This window comes from Prenolepis imparis, unplaced genomic scaffold, assembly GCF_030444845.1.
Source record: "Prenolepis imparis isolate NDT839.2.m4 unplaced genomic scaffold, iyPreImpa1.0 SCAF_17, whole genome shotgun sequence".
Lineage (NCBI taxonomy): Eukaryota > Metazoa > Arthropoda > Insecta > Hymenoptera > Formicidae > Prenolepis > Prenolepis imparis.
The window spans coordinates 1,016,834-1,035,941 of NW_028141175.1; the positions used below are offsets into that span (position 1 = coordinate 1,016,834).

At 29.4% G+C, this 19,108-nt stretch overlaps 1 protein-coding gene across 1 annotated transcript; it reads right to left on the bottom strand.

Moving 5' to 3' along the window:
- Nucleotides 1-119: 119 nt before the first annotated feature.
- Nucleotides 120-3,798, bottom strand: LOC145946574 (beta-keto L-gulonate decarboxylase-like). Its single transcript, XM_083056265.1, has 8 exons — nucleotides 3,766-3,798; nucleotides 2,207-2,344; nucleotides 2,027-2,122; nucleotides 1,779-1,969; nucleotides 1,286-1,526; nucleotides 1,127-1,183; nucleotides 420-637; nucleotides 120-329 (listed from the first exon to the last, which is right to left on the bottom strand). The coding sequence occupies exons 2-8, from the start codon at nucleotides 2,283-2,285 to the stop codon at nucleotides 201-203; spliced, it is 1,011 nt and encodes a 336-aa protein (XP_082912391.1). The 5' UTR covers nucleotides 2,286-2,344; nucleotides 3,766-3,798; the 3' UTR covers nucleotides 120-200.
- Nucleotides 3,799-19,108: the final 15,310 nt, after the last annotated feature.

Sequence of the window (19,108 nt, forward strand, 5' to 3'; positions counted from 1 at the left end):
TATAAATATGAAAATGAAAATATAAATATAAATATAAAAAGTATACATATAATATATTAAAATTAAATTAATTTAATCTAAATCTATATAAAAAAATTACAATTATAAATGTGAAAAAATTATGACAACTCGATCGTTATAATTAAAATCAAACTTTAAAGAATATTTATCCAATATTAACTTAGCAGGTTTCTAAGAAATTAATTGACACGAAAAAATTTTTCCGCCGGACAAAAATATCCTTCATATGTTCTTAACGAATCGTTTGTTGGAAAAAAATGTCCACGACTATGATGATTAAGACACTGAACAATTTTGTTAGTAACTTTCTGGAAATAAAGTTCATGTATAAAATTATAGAAAGTTCAAGTATAAAATTATATAATGTGTTAATTTTAAAGCTTAAACATTGATCTTACTATTGGTGAATTGTTATCATCCTGGACTCTATCAGCAATATTGCTGAACATAGTAATAATACTGTCAGGTCGAATTACAATACACTTATTACGATTATTTTCGTAGAGTGGGAGACGGCCATACTTTCCAGGACTTTCTGCTAGTTTCTCATTTTCCCAAGGATGTGGTTGAAGAGTGTGACACCAATGTGTGCTTGGGGCATATACGCCTCCCAAAACTATCCATGTGTTTATATCGAATTACATTATTTGACAAAAAAGTTTAGAGAGAGTTTTTTTATTTAAAAAAGTAATATTTTCACTTATAAATAACAACCTTGAAAAACCTATATAATGTCAAAATTTTGATGTCTTAATGAAATAATAATAGGTATTAATGTGTATATTAAAGAAATGACAATTTTGACAAGTTTAAGTAGAAAGTTATAAAACGCGCTGAATAATATCAATGTCATCTAAATTTTTTTTATATATATAGCTTTTAATGCTAATTTAATTTTATGTTTAAAATTGGACGAATCTTGATTCGGAAGATTAGTTTAAATCATTGAGAGCGTAACATGATATTTAAAAAATATAATTAAATAGTTTTCAGTTTCATCTTTTCTACAGTGTAACACGCAAAACCCATTAAAAAGATATACATATCTTTAAAAAATTTTTTGTTTTAAGTAAGTATATATTGCATTGTATATATTGTTTCTTACCGATTGGATTCGGTCCAAATGCCCTTATGAGACTGTTTTGCATTGAATCTATAAATCCTGTCAAATAATACCCAAATAGGAAATGAATTTGATGTCAAAATAATATTATTTGTCAGTAGTATAGTGTAAATAATTATTAAAACTACACGTGCTTGTTACCTGAAAAAGTAGGTAGTTGTCTCCACTCATTCTTTTCTTTAGCATTAATTTTTAACACAGGCCCTTCTACACCATCAGAACAGAAAAAAGTTCCGTGTGATTCGAAATCAAAATTAGTGACATTTTCCACATCACATTTATTCGGCTGTGAATCAATTCTTATTATGCTGCTCCTATTTTCCAGCGTACCTATTCCTTTAGGTCCTCTAGGTTCGGAAGAAATTGACCCATTCATAACAAGCTGTATAACAAGAAAATATAGTAAAAAATAAAGACAAAGTAATAAAACGATAAATAGTTAAAGAAAAAATCAAAAAAGAATAATTAATTGATTAATTAAATTTTTATTGAAAATAATATAACTATAAATTAAAATAAAGAAGCATTATTAATAATATAGATATATATATTTTTTGTTTTGCACAAATTAAGTCGCGCGCGCGCTCACACACACACACACACACACACACACACACGTGTACACAATACGTACTTCATATAAATTCTCATTAGATCTTATTATACTTTTCCCGAAAACGAAAGAATTAAAATTATGCCTGTATTCTGAGAGTTTTGGCAATTTTAAAATCTCTTCAATGTTATATTTTGAATTTTTTCCTGGGTTCTTTATATGTTGAGTCTCCTTATTACCTACTTCTATAAATACTGGGTTGCCACATAAGCCTAAAAATATTGACACTTTTAGAGAAAAAAAAATTAGACGATTAACAACTTTCTTACCTTTCGCGACAAAGTTAAATAAGTGATCCAAGTTAGGGCAAGTTACCCACTGAACGTTAACATTGTCAAAATCGTTATTTAATCCAGTTTCTAAAACTATTATTAGATATATACACGTTAAGCATACGATTGTATCTTACAAATAGAATTAAGTTACAAGTATACTTGTTATAGATTTACCATTACGAAGAAAATCTCTATCAATATTTGTTAAATTATAAATCTCATTTGTCGGATAATGTTGATTACTTGCTGCCATAATGTATAATGTATATAAACGTGATTATTAAACAATTATATACACTTAGATTAAAAAATCTGCAAATTTTTAAATATTTTAATATTAAAATATACATATAGTAGTACACAAAATATTACCAAATATTACAGAAGAAACTACTCACATAATTATTATGGCAAAACACTAATAATAATAATAATAATAATAAGACATTAACGCATATAATATCTTAAATTATATAATGAGCCATTGTACAGAAATAATGAATTTATGTTTGTTTCAGATTGCGCAGTAATTCTAAATTAATTTTAAAGTTCTTTATATGTTGATTTTATTTATAAGAAAAGCAGAGTAAACGTAAATTATTATTTTTTCTCTCAATCAGTTTTTTACTATTTAAAAGTTAAATTTTATCTAAATAATAATAAGTCGCACATTTTAAACTAGTACTAGAACAATACAAGCGCGCGCTATTCTTTGGTTTTATATTAAAAAGAATTATTACATTTGAAAAAAATAATATATAACTTTCATTTAATTTTGATTAATATTTTTTTACAGAAATCAGCTGATTAAAACCTTAATTTACTAATTAAATTTTAAAATAAAAATGTGTCATAGAAATTATAATAATGTTGTAAGTGACATGTTATAATACTTTAACTCGAATAATAATAAATTGTCAGAATATTGCATTGCGATGCTAAACAAAATCATTTTCAATTTTGTTTCATTTTACAAAGTATTAGTTATTGCATGTTTTTTTCCTTTCTAATTAAGAAACTGTAATCGAAACCACTCAATCACAAAATTAATAAACACGAATTCTACAGATTTTAACAATTTACTCGCTAATTGCAATTATAACTATTATAACAATTATGTATAATTATAATTATACATAAAATCTCTTGATACACATAATTTTTAATATACTATTAATTCCTCGATGGACACAACTGTCAAAATAATGACAGCCGCTCACGAAATAAGCGCAACGACAGAATCAATCGGCAACGCAGAGAAGAGGCAACAATACATTTCGAAACTTTCGAGATGATTTCGATACATTCGAATAAACTACGTTATATTCGAGAATCGACTTAGCATGCCTTTTTTAGAAAGGGAATTGCAATTTGACAATAGAAAAACATTATTTAAAGTTTCTGTATGAAAAACGTTTATGTTTCATGTGAGATTAGTTTCTATCTTTGCATTGTTTTTATTCTTCTTTAATATAATCGCGTTTTTTTTTATTACAGAAGCGTGTATTTAAATGTTAGAATATTATATGTATAATAACGCTAATAATGTTCTAGTAATAAATATATATGTATAAAAAAATATAAAGTCCATACACATTTATCTTTTGATAACTATAGATATTATTCGACATTTATTTTTTTAATGGCTTATAAAAATATCTCACCAATATATTGATGCAAATATCTACACACAGATGTGACACGAAACGAATATATAACAATAGTCTACTTACCTCTGATGAGCACAGTATGATTCTTGTTTGGCTGTACTAACTTGACTGTCGATATACTGACACGAAACATAGCGAAAAGAAAGAGTAAAAACAAAAATAATGGTGATTGTCGCTGGGAACAACCACAATTCAATATTATTAGAGATTGTAATAAGATGAGAGAACTTGATTTCAGAAACATATCATATCGATAAAATTTTATAAAAATCTACATGTTTTTGTTTTAATGTAAAAGAAGAATTTTGGAAGTTTATTGATTCTAACCAGCATAAATAAATATAATTTTATTTTATTTTATTTTATTTCTAAATTAAGCAATATTTAAATATAAAATGCCGATTAAAACAATTTGAATATTAATTAATTTAATTTATTATTTTCATTAATTGAAACATTAACAGAGAAAACAATTAAAATAAAACTCTTTAAACATATAATAAGTAAAGATGATAGAATAATATTATAAATAAATAAATATTCGCATAACAAAATATATAGAGTTCCAGCGATAGTTTAACACTAGACATGCGTTGCAGTATATAATGTACATTATTATCAATCTCTGTATCAATTAAATAAATAAATAATAAAATTTTGTTCTCCTATTTGACTATAGTAATGTCTTTTCATCGAAATAGGGATAGATTGTTGTCAAAAAACATTGAAGTCAGTTTATTATTATATTGTAATATTTTATACATATTTTTTCATTATTATATTATCAGCATTAATTAATTTTTCTATTATTATATTGACTATGATTATTATATTCACAACAATTAATAGGGTACACTTTTTGTACGAAAAATATAATATAAAGATTTATCACAGAGGTGATATAAATAAAATTAGATTAGTTTAAAAATTAAAATCTCGTAAATACAAATACAAAAAATATACATATAATATGTTGAAATTAAATAAATTTAATGTGGACATATATAAAAGGATTAGAAAAAATGTGAAAAGATGTTAGCCTCAATATCATTATAATTAAAAGCTCTAAATAATATAACATTAATCGAATTATTGCAGTTTGAAAATTGTCCTACCAGTTCATCTCAATACGAAACAATGTGCGTACCACATAAAAGTATTCTAAATATTCTATAATTGCATTTTCATCTTGAAAAAAATACTGCTTTTCATCATTGCAACGGTTTAAACATTGAATAATTTTACTAACAAATTTCTGGAAATAAAGTTTATGTATAAAATTATATAAAATTCATATATTAAAGTTTAAAAATTGACGATACTTATTGATGAAAATTTTGGTGAATATTTAAATTCTCCAATGGTGCTGCTGCTAAATGTGGTAATTACTGCCTAATATGGTAACTTTCTGTCATTGATTCTGCCTTTGATTCTAAAAAATGTCATCTTTATACTATAAAGATGACATTTTTTAGAATCAAAGGCAGAATCAGTGACAGAGCTCATCGAAGGCTCCCAAGAATGTCTGTAAAGATTATGTGTATCCAATATCCATTTTTCGGTATAAACACGCCACCTAAAACAATGAAATAAACAAATACAATTTGTTTACTTAGAATGTTACATTTATGTATTTTAGTTACATTGTTTAGATTAAAATGTTAAATTATTTTATATATATTTATATTTTTTTATTTTAACGAGGAAATATGCCAAAGTGTTATTCTCTGATTTTAAAGATGAATTTTGTAAAATATATGTGAATAAATAACTAGAGTAAAATATACCTATATATATTCTCTCTTACGAATATCTAGTGTTAAATTGTCGCTAGAATTTGATATATTTGTTTTATGCAAAATATTTATTTATTTATACAACAATAATATTATTCTATCATTTTAATTTATTACGTGCTACGTTTATTTTAATTGTTTTCTCTGTGTGTTTTTATCGAATTGTACTTTTTAAGAAAATAAATTCAGTTTTTATACTTAAAAAAAATAATATTTTTCTTTCTTTTTTCTTTTCTTGTCGTACTGGCGAAAACCCCGCGAATATCCTATTCGGACTTTGTTTGCGCGTGATGCCCGGCACGATTTGTATCGCTTCCGAACATCCCGCATTCAATGCAACATTCTTGAATAAAATTGCAACGGTTCGAATTGATAAAGATAGCAGATATACATTTTAAATCATAATTTGTCATTAAAAAACCGATTTTTTTCAAATTGAGATAACTCAGCGAAAAATTATCGTATTGAATTCCGCCAAAGCGCATTTTAAAGAGAAAAGTTTAAATTTTCACGTGCTTTTTATCCAATTGAGCTACGTCAACTGATTTACGCCGCACAATTCAGGAAAGTGGACTTTCTATTTATCACCTGACAGGTGTACTTATTATTTTGTCCAACCATTGTATATATATAAACTATATAATTTATACTCTGTCAAAATTTTGAAGTTTTAAATAATAATATATAATATGCATTAAAATCCACATTAAAGACATTACATTTTTGGAAAAGTTTAAGTAGACAATTCTTAGCAGCAGCACCATTGGAGAATTTAAATATTCATCAAAATTTTCACCAATATGTAATATCAATTTTTAAACGTTAAGCTTAATACATTATATAATTTTATAGATAAATTTTATATAATTTTATACACATGAACTTTATTTCCAGAAATTTACTAGTAAAATTATTAAAAGTTTAAACCATTGCAATAGTGGAGAGCAATATTTTTTCCAAGATGAAAACGGCAACCATAGAATACTTATAGAATATTTTTATTCGTATGTGGCACGCACATTGTTCTAAACAATATCAACTGTTCTCTTACAGTGTTCTCTAAACATTCTTTACATAACTTATAAATGCGTGAAATTTGTTTAAAATTGGATAAAACTTGTTAAATTCGAAAGTTATATTGGTTTCGAACAACTATAAAAGCGCCACAATATATTTCAAAAAAATATATACTTTTCATTAACTTTAGCATATTGTTTAATGTAGCAGCGCCAAGTTTTCTTTAATTAAATTTTTCTTATTTTTCTATATTTGTATTAATTTTTAATTTTTGCATTTTTTAATTTTTCTATTAATTTTTAAATTTAAATTTTGTTTTTTGTGTGTTTCTTATTATCTTTCTTTATTAATACATGGTATTATTATTATGGATTCTATATAGGTTTGGAACTTTCAGTGTGTAGGGATATTTATAATTACATGATTCTACATATGTTTGCAATTTCCATCGTGAAAAATGGAAGATCTATATACAATACTATGTATATGGGTTTCAACTTTAATTTTTCACTACAAGTTCTTTTCGATACAAGTTTTTAATTTTACATGACGCAATATTTTTAATATTACTATTTTTGTAGCACGATATTCTACATGGGTTTGCAATGATATTCATACGATTCTACATAGGTTTGCAATGGTAATGATTCTACATGTTAATATGTTATTATATGTCTTTTTAATTTTATATATAATTTCGTAAAGATAATAAAAGTATTTACTATAATTATAACTGTTTACAATATTGTAATATTTAGTTTCATGATATAATATTTGATATAAGTTATGTATATTGTAAATATTGCATAATATAATTTATAGTATTTTTTTCAGATTGTTGTCTGAACAGTTACAGCGACGTCATGAGGGTAAAGTTTTCTCAGCATTGTAATGGATGATTGCAAAAGTTCGTGCCCGATTTGCATAGATGGTGGTAATAACTTCAAATCGGGCACGAACATTTGCAAACATCCAATATTTGGTACGTAATGTATGCTTTCGAAATTACAAAAATAGCGATCAATTCAATGTTTAAAGCGAGCCAAAAATTATTCTTTCATATATTTTAACATTACATTGACTGCACATTATGATGGTACCATCAGCATACCAGCGTACAAACTTTATGATCTAATATACGTAAAATGAATCCGCGCCGTATGGGATCCGCAGTTTAAAAATTTTACTTTTCAAATGTTTAAAGCGAGCCAAAAATTATTCTTTCATATATTTTAACATTACATTGACTGCACTTTATGATGGTACCATCAGCATACCAGCGTACAAACTTTTTGATGTAATATACGTAAAATGAATCCGCGCCGTGTGGGATCCGCGGTTTAAAAATTTTAATATTCAATTGTTTAAAGCAAGCCAAAAATTATTCTTTCATATATCTTAACATTACATTGACTGCACTTTATGATGGTACCATCAGCATACCAGCGTACAAACTTTTTGATGTAATATACGTAAAATGAATCCGCGCCGTGTGGGATCCGCGGTTTAAAAATTTTAATTTTCAATTGTTTAAAGCGAGCCAAAAATTATTCTTTCATATATTTTAACATTACATTGACTGCACTTCATGATGGTACCATCAGCATACCAGCGTACAAACTTTTTGATCTAATATACGTAAAATGAATCCGCGCCGTATGGGACCCGCGGTTTAAAAATTTTAATTTTCAATTATTTAAAGCGAGCCAAAAATTAATCTTGTATATATTTCAACTGTACATTATATGCACATTATAATGGTACCATCAGCATACAAGCGTACAAACTTTTTTACCTAATATACGTAAAATGAATCCGCGCTCTATAGGATCCGCGGTTTAAAAATTTTAATTTTCAATTGTTTAAAGCAAGCCAAAAATTATTCTTTCATATATTTTAACATTACAATGACTGCACTTTATGATGGTACCATCAGCATACCAGCGTACAAACTTTTTGATCTAATATACGTAAAATGAATCCGTGCCGTATGGGATCCGCGGTTTAAAAATTTTAATTTTCAATTGTTTAAAGCCAGCCAAAAATTATTCTTTCATATATTTTAACATTACATTGACTGCACTTTATGATGGTACCATCAGCATACCAGCGTACAAACTTCTTGATCTAATATACGTAAAATGAATCCGCGCCGTATGGGATCCGCGGTATAAAAATTTTAATTTTTAATTGTTTAAAGCGAGCCAAAAATTATTCTTTCATATATTTTAACATTACGTTGACTGCACTTTATGATGGTACCATCAGCTTACCAGCGCACAAACTTTTTGATCTAATATACGTAAAATGAATCCGCGCCGTATGGGATCCGCGGTTTAAAAATTTTAATTTTCAATTGTTTAAAGCGAGCCAAAAATTAATCTTGTATATATTTCAACTGTACATTATATGCACATTATGATGGTACCATCAGCATACCAGCGTACAAACTTTTTGATCTAATATACGTAAAATGAATCCGCACTCTATAGGATCCGCGGTTTAAAAATTTTAATTTTCAATTGTTTAAAGCGAGCCAAAAATTATTCTTTCATATATTTTAACATTACATTGACTGCACTTTATGATGGTACCATCAGCATACCAGCGTACAAACTTTTTGATGTAATATACGTAAAATGAATCCGCGCCGTGTGGGATCCGCGGTTTAAAAATTTTAATTTTCAATTGTTTAAAGCGAGCCAAAAATTATTCTTTCATATATTTTAACATTACATTGACTGCACTTCATGATGGTACCATCAGCATACCAGCGTACAAACTTTTTGATCTAATATACGTAAAATGAATCCGCGCCGTATGGGACCCGCGGTTTAAAAATTTTAATTTTCAATTATTTAAAGCGAGCCAAAAATTAATCTTGTATATATTTCAACTGTACATTATATGCACATTATAATGGTACCATCAGCATACAAGCGTACAAACTTTTTTACCTAATATACGTAAAATGAATCCGCGCTCTATAGGATCCGCGGTTTAAAAATTTTAATTTTCAATTGTTTAAAGCAAGCCAAAAATTATTCTTTCATATATTTTAACATTACAATGACTGCACTTTATGATGGTACCATCAGCATACCAGCGTACAAACTTTTTGATCTAATATACGTAAAATGAATCCGTGCCGTATGGGATCCGCGGTTTAAAAATTTTAATTTTCAATTGTTTAAAGCGAGCCAAAAATTAATCTTGTATATATTTCAACTGTACATTATATGCACATTATGATGGTACCATCAGCATACCAGCGTACAAACTTCTTGATCTAATATACGTAAAATGAATCCGCGCCGTATGGGATCCGCGGTTTAAAAATTTTAATTTTCAATTGTTGAAAGCGAGCCAAAAATTAATCTTGTATATATTTCAACTGTACATTATGTGCACATTATGATGGTACCATCAGCATACCAGCGTACAAACATTTTGATCTAAAATACCAAAAATGAATCCGCGCCGTATGGGATCCGCGGTTTAAAAATTTTAATTTTCAATTGTTCAAAGCGAGCCAAAAATTAATCTTGTATATATTTCAACTGTACATTACATGCACATTATGATGGTACCATCAGCATTCCAGCGTACAACCTTTTTTACCTAATATATGTAAAATGAATTGGCGCCGTATGGGATCCGGGGTTTAAAAATTTTACTTTTCAAATGTTTAAAGCGAGCCAAAAATTATACTTTCATATATTTTAACATTACATTGACTGCACATTATGATGGTACCATCAACATAACAGCGTACAAACTTTTTGTACTAATATACGTAAAATGAATCCGTGCCGTATGGGATCCGCGGTTTAAAAATTTTAATTTTCAATTGTTTAAAGCGAGCCAAAAATTAATCTTGTATATATTTCAACTGTACATTATATGCACATTATGATGGTACCATCAGCATACCAGCGTACAAACTTTTTGATCTAATATACGTAAAATGAATCCGTGCCGTATGGGATCCGCGGTTTAAAAATTTTAATTTTCAATTGTTTAAAGCGAGCCAAAAATTATTCTTTCATATATTTTAACATTACATTGACTGCACTTTATGATGGTACCATCAGCATACCAGCGTACAAACTTCTTGATCTAATATACGTAAAATGAATCCGCGCCGTATGGGATCCGCGGTATAAAAATTTTAATTTTCAATTGTTTAAAGCGAGCCAAAAATTAATCTTGTATATATTTCAACTGTACATTATATGCACATTATGATGGTACCATCAGCATACCAGCGTACAAACTTTTTGATCTAATATACGTAAAATGAATCCGCGCCGTATGGGATCCGCGGTTTAAAAATTTTTAATTTTCAATTGTTTAAAGCGAGCCAAAAATTATTCTTTCATATATTTTAACATTACGTTGACTGCACTTTATGATGGTACCATCAGCTTACCAGCGCACAAACTTTTTGATCTAATATACGTAAAATGAATCCGCGCCGTATGGGATCCGCGGTTTAAAAATTTTAATTTTCAATTGTTTAAAGCGAGCCAAAAATTAATCTTGTATATATTTCAACTGTACATTATATGCACATTATGATGGTACCATCAGCATACCAGCGTACAAACTTTTTGATCTAATATACGTAAAATGAATCCGCACTCTATAGGATCCGCGGTTTAAAAATTTTAATTTTCAATTGTTTAAAGCGAGCCAAAAATTATTCTTTCATATATTTTAACATTACATTGACTGCACTTTATGATGGTACCATCAGCATACCTGCGTACAAACTTCCTGATCTAATATACGTAAAATGAATCCGCGCCGTATGGGATCCGCGGTTTAAAAATTTTAATTTTCAATTGTTGAAAGCGAGCCAAAAATTAATCTTGTATATATTTCAACTGTACATTATATGCACATTATGATGGTACCATCAGCATACCAGCGTACAAACTTTTTGATCTAATATACGTAAAATGAATCCGTGCCGTATGGGATCCGCGGTTTAAAAATTTTAATTTTCAATTGTTTAAAGCGAGCCAAAATTTATTCTTTCATATATTTTAACATTACATTGACTGCACTTTATGATGGTACCATCAGCATACCAGCGTACAAACTTTTTGATCTAATATACGTAAAATGAATCCGCGCCGTGTGGGATCCGCGGTTTAAAAATTTTAATTTTCAATTGTTTAAAGCGAGCCAAAAATTATTCTTTCATATATTTTAACATTACATTGACTGCACTTTATGATGGTACCATCAGCATACCAGCGTACAAACTTCTTGATCTAATATACGTAAAATGAATCCGCGCCGTATGGGATCCGCGGTTTAAAAATTTTAATTTTCAATTGTTGAAAGCGAGCCAAAAATTAATCTTGTATATATTTCAACTGTACATTATATGCACATTATGATGGTACCATCAGCATACCAGCGTACAAACATTTTGATCTAAAATACCAAAAATGAATCCGCGCCGTATGGGATCCGCGGTTTAAAAATTTTAATTTTCAATTGTTCAAAGCGAGCCAAAAATTAATCTTGTATATATTTCAACTGTACATTACATGCACATTATGATGGTACCATCAGCATTCCAGCGTACAACCTTTTTTACCGAATATATGTAAAATGAATTGGCGCCGTATGGGATCCGGGGTTTAAAAATTTTACTTTTCAAATGTTTAAAGCGAGCCAAAAATTATACTTTCATATATTTTAACATTACATTGACTGCACATTATGATGGTACCATCAGCATAACAGCGTACAAACTTTTTGTACTAATATACGTAAAATGAATCCGTGCCGTATGGGATCCGCGGTTTAAAAATTTTAATTTTCAATTGTTTAAAGCGAGCCAAAAATTAATCTTGTATATATTTCAACTGTACATTATATGCACATTATGATGGTACCATCAGCATACCAGCGTACAAACTTTTTGATCTAATATACGTAAAATGAATCCGCACTCTATAGGATCCGCGGTTTAAAAATTTTAATTTTCAATTGTTTAAAGCGAGCCAAAATTATTCTTTCATATATTTTAACATTACATTGACTGCACTTTATGATGGTACCATCAGCATACCAGCGTACAAACTTTTTTACCTAATATACGTAAAATGAATCTGCGCCATATGGGATCCGCGGTTTAAAAATTTTAATATTCAATTGTTTAAAGCGAGCCAAAAATTATTCTTTCATATATTTTAACATTACATTGACTGCACTTTATGATGGTACCATCAGCATACCAGCGTACAAACTTTTTGATCTAATATACGTAAAATGAATCCGTGCCGTATGGGATCCGCGGTTTAAAAATTTTAATTTTCAATTGTTTAAAGCGAGCCAAAAATTAATCTTGTATATATTTCAACTGTACATTATATGCACATTATGATGGTACCATCAGCATACCAGCGTACAAACTTTTTGATCTAATATACGTAAAATGAATCCGTGCCGTATGGGATCCGCGGTTTAAAAATTTTAATTTTCAATTGTTTAAAGCGAGCCAAAAATTATTCTTTCATATATTTTAACATTACATTGACTGCACATTATGATGGTACCATCAGCATACCAGCGTACAAACTTCTTGATCTAATATACGTAAAATGAATCCGCGCCGTATGGGATCCGCGGTATAAAAATTTTAATTTTCAATTGTTTAAAGCGAGCCAAAAATTATTCTTTCATATATTTTAACATTACGTTGACTGCACTTTATGATGGTACCATCAGCTTACCAGCGCACAAACTTTTTGATCTAATATACGTAAAATGAATCCGCGCCGTATGGGATCCGCGGTTTAAAAATTTTAATTTTCAATTGTTTAAAGCGAGCCAAAAATTAATCTTGTATATATTTCAACTGTACATTATATGCACATTATGATGGTACCATCAGCATACCAGCGTACAAACTTTTTGATCTAATATACGTAAAATGAATCCGCACTCTATAGGATCCGCGGTTTAAAAATTTTAATTTTCAATTGTTTAAAGCGAGCCAAAAATTATTCTTTCATATATTTTAACATTACATTGACTGCACTTTATGATGGTACCATCAGCATACCTGCGTACAAACTTCTTGATCTAATATACGTAAAATGAATCCGCGCCGTAAGGGATCCGCGGTATAAAAATTTTAATTTTCAATTGTTTAAAGCGAGCCAAAAATTATTCTTTCATATATTTTAACATTACATTGACTGCACTTTATGATGGTACCATCAGCTTACCAGCGCACAAACTTTTTGATCTAATATACGTAAAATGAATCCGCGCCGTATGGGATCCGCGGTTTAAAAATTTTAATTTTCAATTGTTGAAAGCGAGCCAAAAATTAATCCTGTATATATTTCAACTGTACATTATATGCACATTATGATGGTACCATCAGCATACCAGCGTACAAAATTTTTACCTAATATACGTAAAATGAATCTGCGCCATATGGGATCCGCGGTTTAAAAATTTTTATATTCAATTGTTTAAAGCGAGCCAAAAATTATTCTTTCATATATTTTAACATTACATTGACTGCACTTTATGATGGTACCATCAGCATACCAGCGTACAAACTTTTTGATCTAATATACGTAAAATGAATCCGTGCCGTATGGGATCCGCGGTTTAAAAATTTTAAATTTCAATTGTTTAAAGCGAGCCAAAAATTAATCTTGTATATATTTCAACTGTACATTATATGCACATTATGATGGTACCATCAGCATTCCAGCGTACAACCTTTTTTACCTAATATATGTAAAATGAATTTGCGCCGTATGGGATCCGGGGTTTAAAAATTTTACTTTTCAAATGTTTAAAGCGAGCCAAAAATTATACTTTCATATATTTTAACATTACATTGACTGCACATTATGATGGTACCATCAGCATAACAGCGTACAAACTTTTTGTATTAATATACGTAAAATGAATCCGTGCCGTATGGGATCCGCGGTTTAAAAATTTTAATTTTCAATTGTTTAAAGCGAGCCAAAAATTAATCTTGTATATATTTCAACTGTACATTATATGCACATTATGATGGTACCATCAGCATACCAGCGTACAAACTTTTTGATCTAATATACGTAAAATGAATCCGCACTCTATAGGATCCGCGGTTTAAAAATTTTAATTTTCAATTGTTTAAAGCGAGCCAAAATTATTCTTTCATATATTTTAACATTACATTGACTGCACTTTATGATGGTACCATCAGCATACCAGCGTACAAACTTTTTTACCTAATATACGTAAAATGAATCTGCGCCATATGGGATCCGCGGTTTAAAAATTTTAATATTCAATTGTTTAAAGCGAGCCAAAAATTATTCTTTCATATATTTTAACATTACATTGACTGCACTTTATGATGGTACCATCAGCATACCAGCGTACAAACTTTTTGATCTAATATACGTAAAATGAATCCGTGCCGTATGGGATCCGCGGTTTAAAAATTTTAATTTTCAATTGTTTAAAACGAGCCAAAAATTAATCTTGTATATATTTCAACTGTACATTATATGCACATTATGATGGTACCATCAGCATACCAGCGTACAAACTTTTTGATCTAATATACGTAAAATAAATCCGCACTCTATAGGATCCGCGGTTTAAAAATTTTAATTTTCAATTGTTTAAAGCGAGCCAAAATTATTCTTTCATATATTTTAACATTACATTGACTGCACTTTATGATGGTACCATCAGCATACCTGCGTACAAACTTCTTGATCTAATATACGTAAAATGAATCCGCGCCGTATGGGATCCGCGGTTTAAAAATTTTAATTTTCAATTGTTGAAAGCGAGCCAAAAATTAATCTTGTATATATTTCAATTGTACATTATATGCACATTAAGATGGTACCATCAGCATACCAGCGTACAAACTTTTTTACCTAATATACGTAAAATGAATCTGCGCCATATGGGATCCGCGGCTTAAAAATTTTAATTTTCAATTGTTGAAAGCGAGCCAAAAATTAATCTTGTATATATTTCAACTGTACATTATATGCACATTATGATGGTACCATCAGCATACCAGCGTACAAACATTTTGATCTAAAATACCAAAAATGAATCCGCGCCGTATGGGATCCGCGGTTTAAAAATTTTAATTTTCAATTGTTTAAAGCGAGCCAAAAATTATTCTTTCATATATTTTAACATTACATTGACTGCACTTTATGATGGTACCATCAGCATACCAGCGTACAAACTTTTTGATCTAATATACGTAAAATGAATCCGCGCCGTGTGGGATCCGCGGTTTAAAAATTTTAATTTTCAATTGTTTAAAGCGAGCCAAAAATTATTCTTTCATATATTTTAACATTACATTGACTGCACTTTATGATGGTACCATCAGCATACCAGCGTACAAACTTTTTGATCTAATATACGTAAAATGAATCCGCGCCGTGTGGGATCCGCGGTTTAAAAATTTTAATTTTCAATTGTTTAAAGCGAGCCAAAAATTATTCTTTCATATATTTTAACATTACATTGACTGCACTTTATGATGGTACCATCAGCATACCAGCGTACAAACTTTTTGATCTAATATACGTAAAATGAATCCGCGCCGTGTGGGATCCGCGGTTTAAAAATTTTAATTTTCAATTGTTTAAAGCGAGCCAAAAATTATTCTTTCATATATTTTAACATTACATTGACTGCACTTTATGATGGTACCATCAGCATACCAGCGTACAAACTTTTTTACCTAATATACGTAAAATGAATCTGCGCCATATGGGATCCGCGGTTTAAAAATTTTAATATTCAATTGTTTAAAGCGAGCCAAAAATTATTCTTTCATATATTTTAACATTACATTGACTGCACTTTATGATGGTACCATCAGCATACCAGCGTACAAACTTTTTGATCTAATATACGTAAAATGAATCCGTGCCGTATGGGATCCGCGGTTTAAAAATTTTAATTTTCAATTGTTTAAAGCGAGCCAAAAATTAATCTTGTATATATTTCAACTGTACATTATATGCACATTATGATGGTACCATCAGCATACCAGCGTACAAACTTTTTGATCTAATATACGTAAAATGAATCCGCACTCTATAGGATCCGCGGTTTAAAAATTTTAATTTTCAATTGTTTAAAGCGAGCCAAAATTATTCTTTCATATAGTTTAACATTACATTGACTGCACTTTATGATGGTACCATCAGCATACCAGCGTACAAACTTTTTTACCTAATATACGTAAAATGAATCTGCGCCATATGGGATCCGCGGTTTAAAAATTTTAATATTCAATTGTTTAAAGCGAGCCAAAAATTATTCTTTCATATATTTTAACATTACATTGACTGCACTTTATGATGGTACCATCAGCATACCAGCGTACAAACTTTTTGATCTGATATACGTAAAATGAATCCGTGCCGTATGGGATCCGCGGTTTAAAAATTTTAATTTTCAATTGTTTAAAGCGAGCCAAAAATTAATCTTGTATATATTTCAACTGTACATTATATGCACATTATGATGGTACCATCAGCATACCAGCGTACAAACTTTTTGATCTAATATACGTAAAATGAATCCGTGCCCTATGGGATCCGCGGTTTAAAAATTTTAATTTTCAATTGTTTAAAGCGAGCCAAAAATTATTCTTTCATATATTTTAACATTACATTGACTGCACTTTATGATGGTACCATCAGCATACCAGCGTACAAACTTCTTGATCTAATATACGTAAAATGAATCCGCGCCGTATGGGATCCGCGGTTTAAAAATTTTAATTTTCAATTGTTGAAAGCGAGCCAAAAATTAATCTTGTATATATTTCAACTGTACATTATATGCACATTATGATGGTACCATCAGCATACCAGCGTACAAACATTTTGATCTAAAATACGTAAAATAAATCCGCGCCGTATGGGATCCGCGGTTTAAAAATTTTAATTTTCAATTGTTTAAAGCGAGCCAAAAATTAATCTTGTATATATTTCAACTGTACATTACATGCACATTATGATGGTACCATCAGCATTCCAGCGTACAACCTTTTTTACCTAATATATGTAAAATGAATTGGCGCCGTATGGGATCCGGGGTTTAAAAATTTTAATTTTCAAATGTTTAAAGCGAGCCAAAAATTATACTTTCATATATTTTAACATTACATTGACTGCACATTATGATGGTACCATCAGCATAACAGCGTACAAACTTTTTGTACTAATATACGTAAAATGAATCCGTGCCGTATGGGATCCGCGGTTTAAAAATTTTAATTTTCAATTGTTTAAAGCGAGCCAAAAATTAATCTTGTATATATTTCAACTGTACATTATATGCACATTATAATGGTACCATCAGCATACCAGCGTACAAACTTTTTGATCTAATATACGTAAAATGAATCCGCACTCTATAGGATCCGCGGTTTAAAAATTTTAATTTTCAATTGTTTAAAGCGAGCCAAAATTATTCTTTCATATAGTTTAACATTACATTGACTGCACTTTATGATGGTACCATCAGCATACCTGCGTACAAACTTCTTGATCTAATATACGTAAAATGAATCCGCGCCGTATGGGATCCGCGGTTTAAAAATTTTAATTTTCAATTGTTGAAAGCGAGCCAAAAATTAATCTTGTATATATTTCAATTGTACATTATATGCACATTAAGATGGTACCATCAGCATACCAGCGTACAAACTTTTTTACCTAATATACGTAAAATGAATCTGCGCCATATGGGATCCGCGGTTTAAAAATTTTAATATTCAATTGTTTAAAGCGAGCCAAAAATTATTCTTTCATATATTTTAACATTACATTGACTGCACTTTATGATGGTACCATCAGCATACCAGCGTACAAACTTTTTGATCTAATATACGTAAAATGAATCCGTGCCGTATGGGATCCGCGGTTTAAAAATTTTAATTTTCAATTGTTTAAAGCGAGCCAAAAATTAATCTTGTATATATTTCAACTGTACATTATATGCACATTATGATGGTACCATCAGCATACCAGCGTACAAACTTTTTGATCTAATATACGTAAAATGAATCCGCACTCTATAGGATCCGCGGTTTAAAAATTTTAATTTTCAATTGTTTAAAGCGAGCCAAAAATTATTCTTTCATATATTTTAACATTACATTAACTGCACTTTATGATGGTACCATCAGCTTACCAGCGTACAAACTTTTTGATCTAATATACGTAAAATGAATCCGCGCCGTATGGGATCCGCGGTTTAAAAATTTTAATATTCAATTGTTTAAAGCGAGCCAAAAATTATTCTTTCATATATTTTAACATTACATTGACTGCACTTTATGATGGTACCATCAGTATACCAGCGTACAAACTTCTTGATCTAATATACGTAAAATGAATCCGCGCCGTATGGGATCCGCGGTTTAAAAATTTTAATTTTCAATTGTTTAAAGCGAGCCAAAAATTATTCTTTCATATATTTTAACATTACATTGACTGCACTTTATGATGGTACCATCAGCATACCAGCGTACAAACTTTTTGATCTAATATACGTAA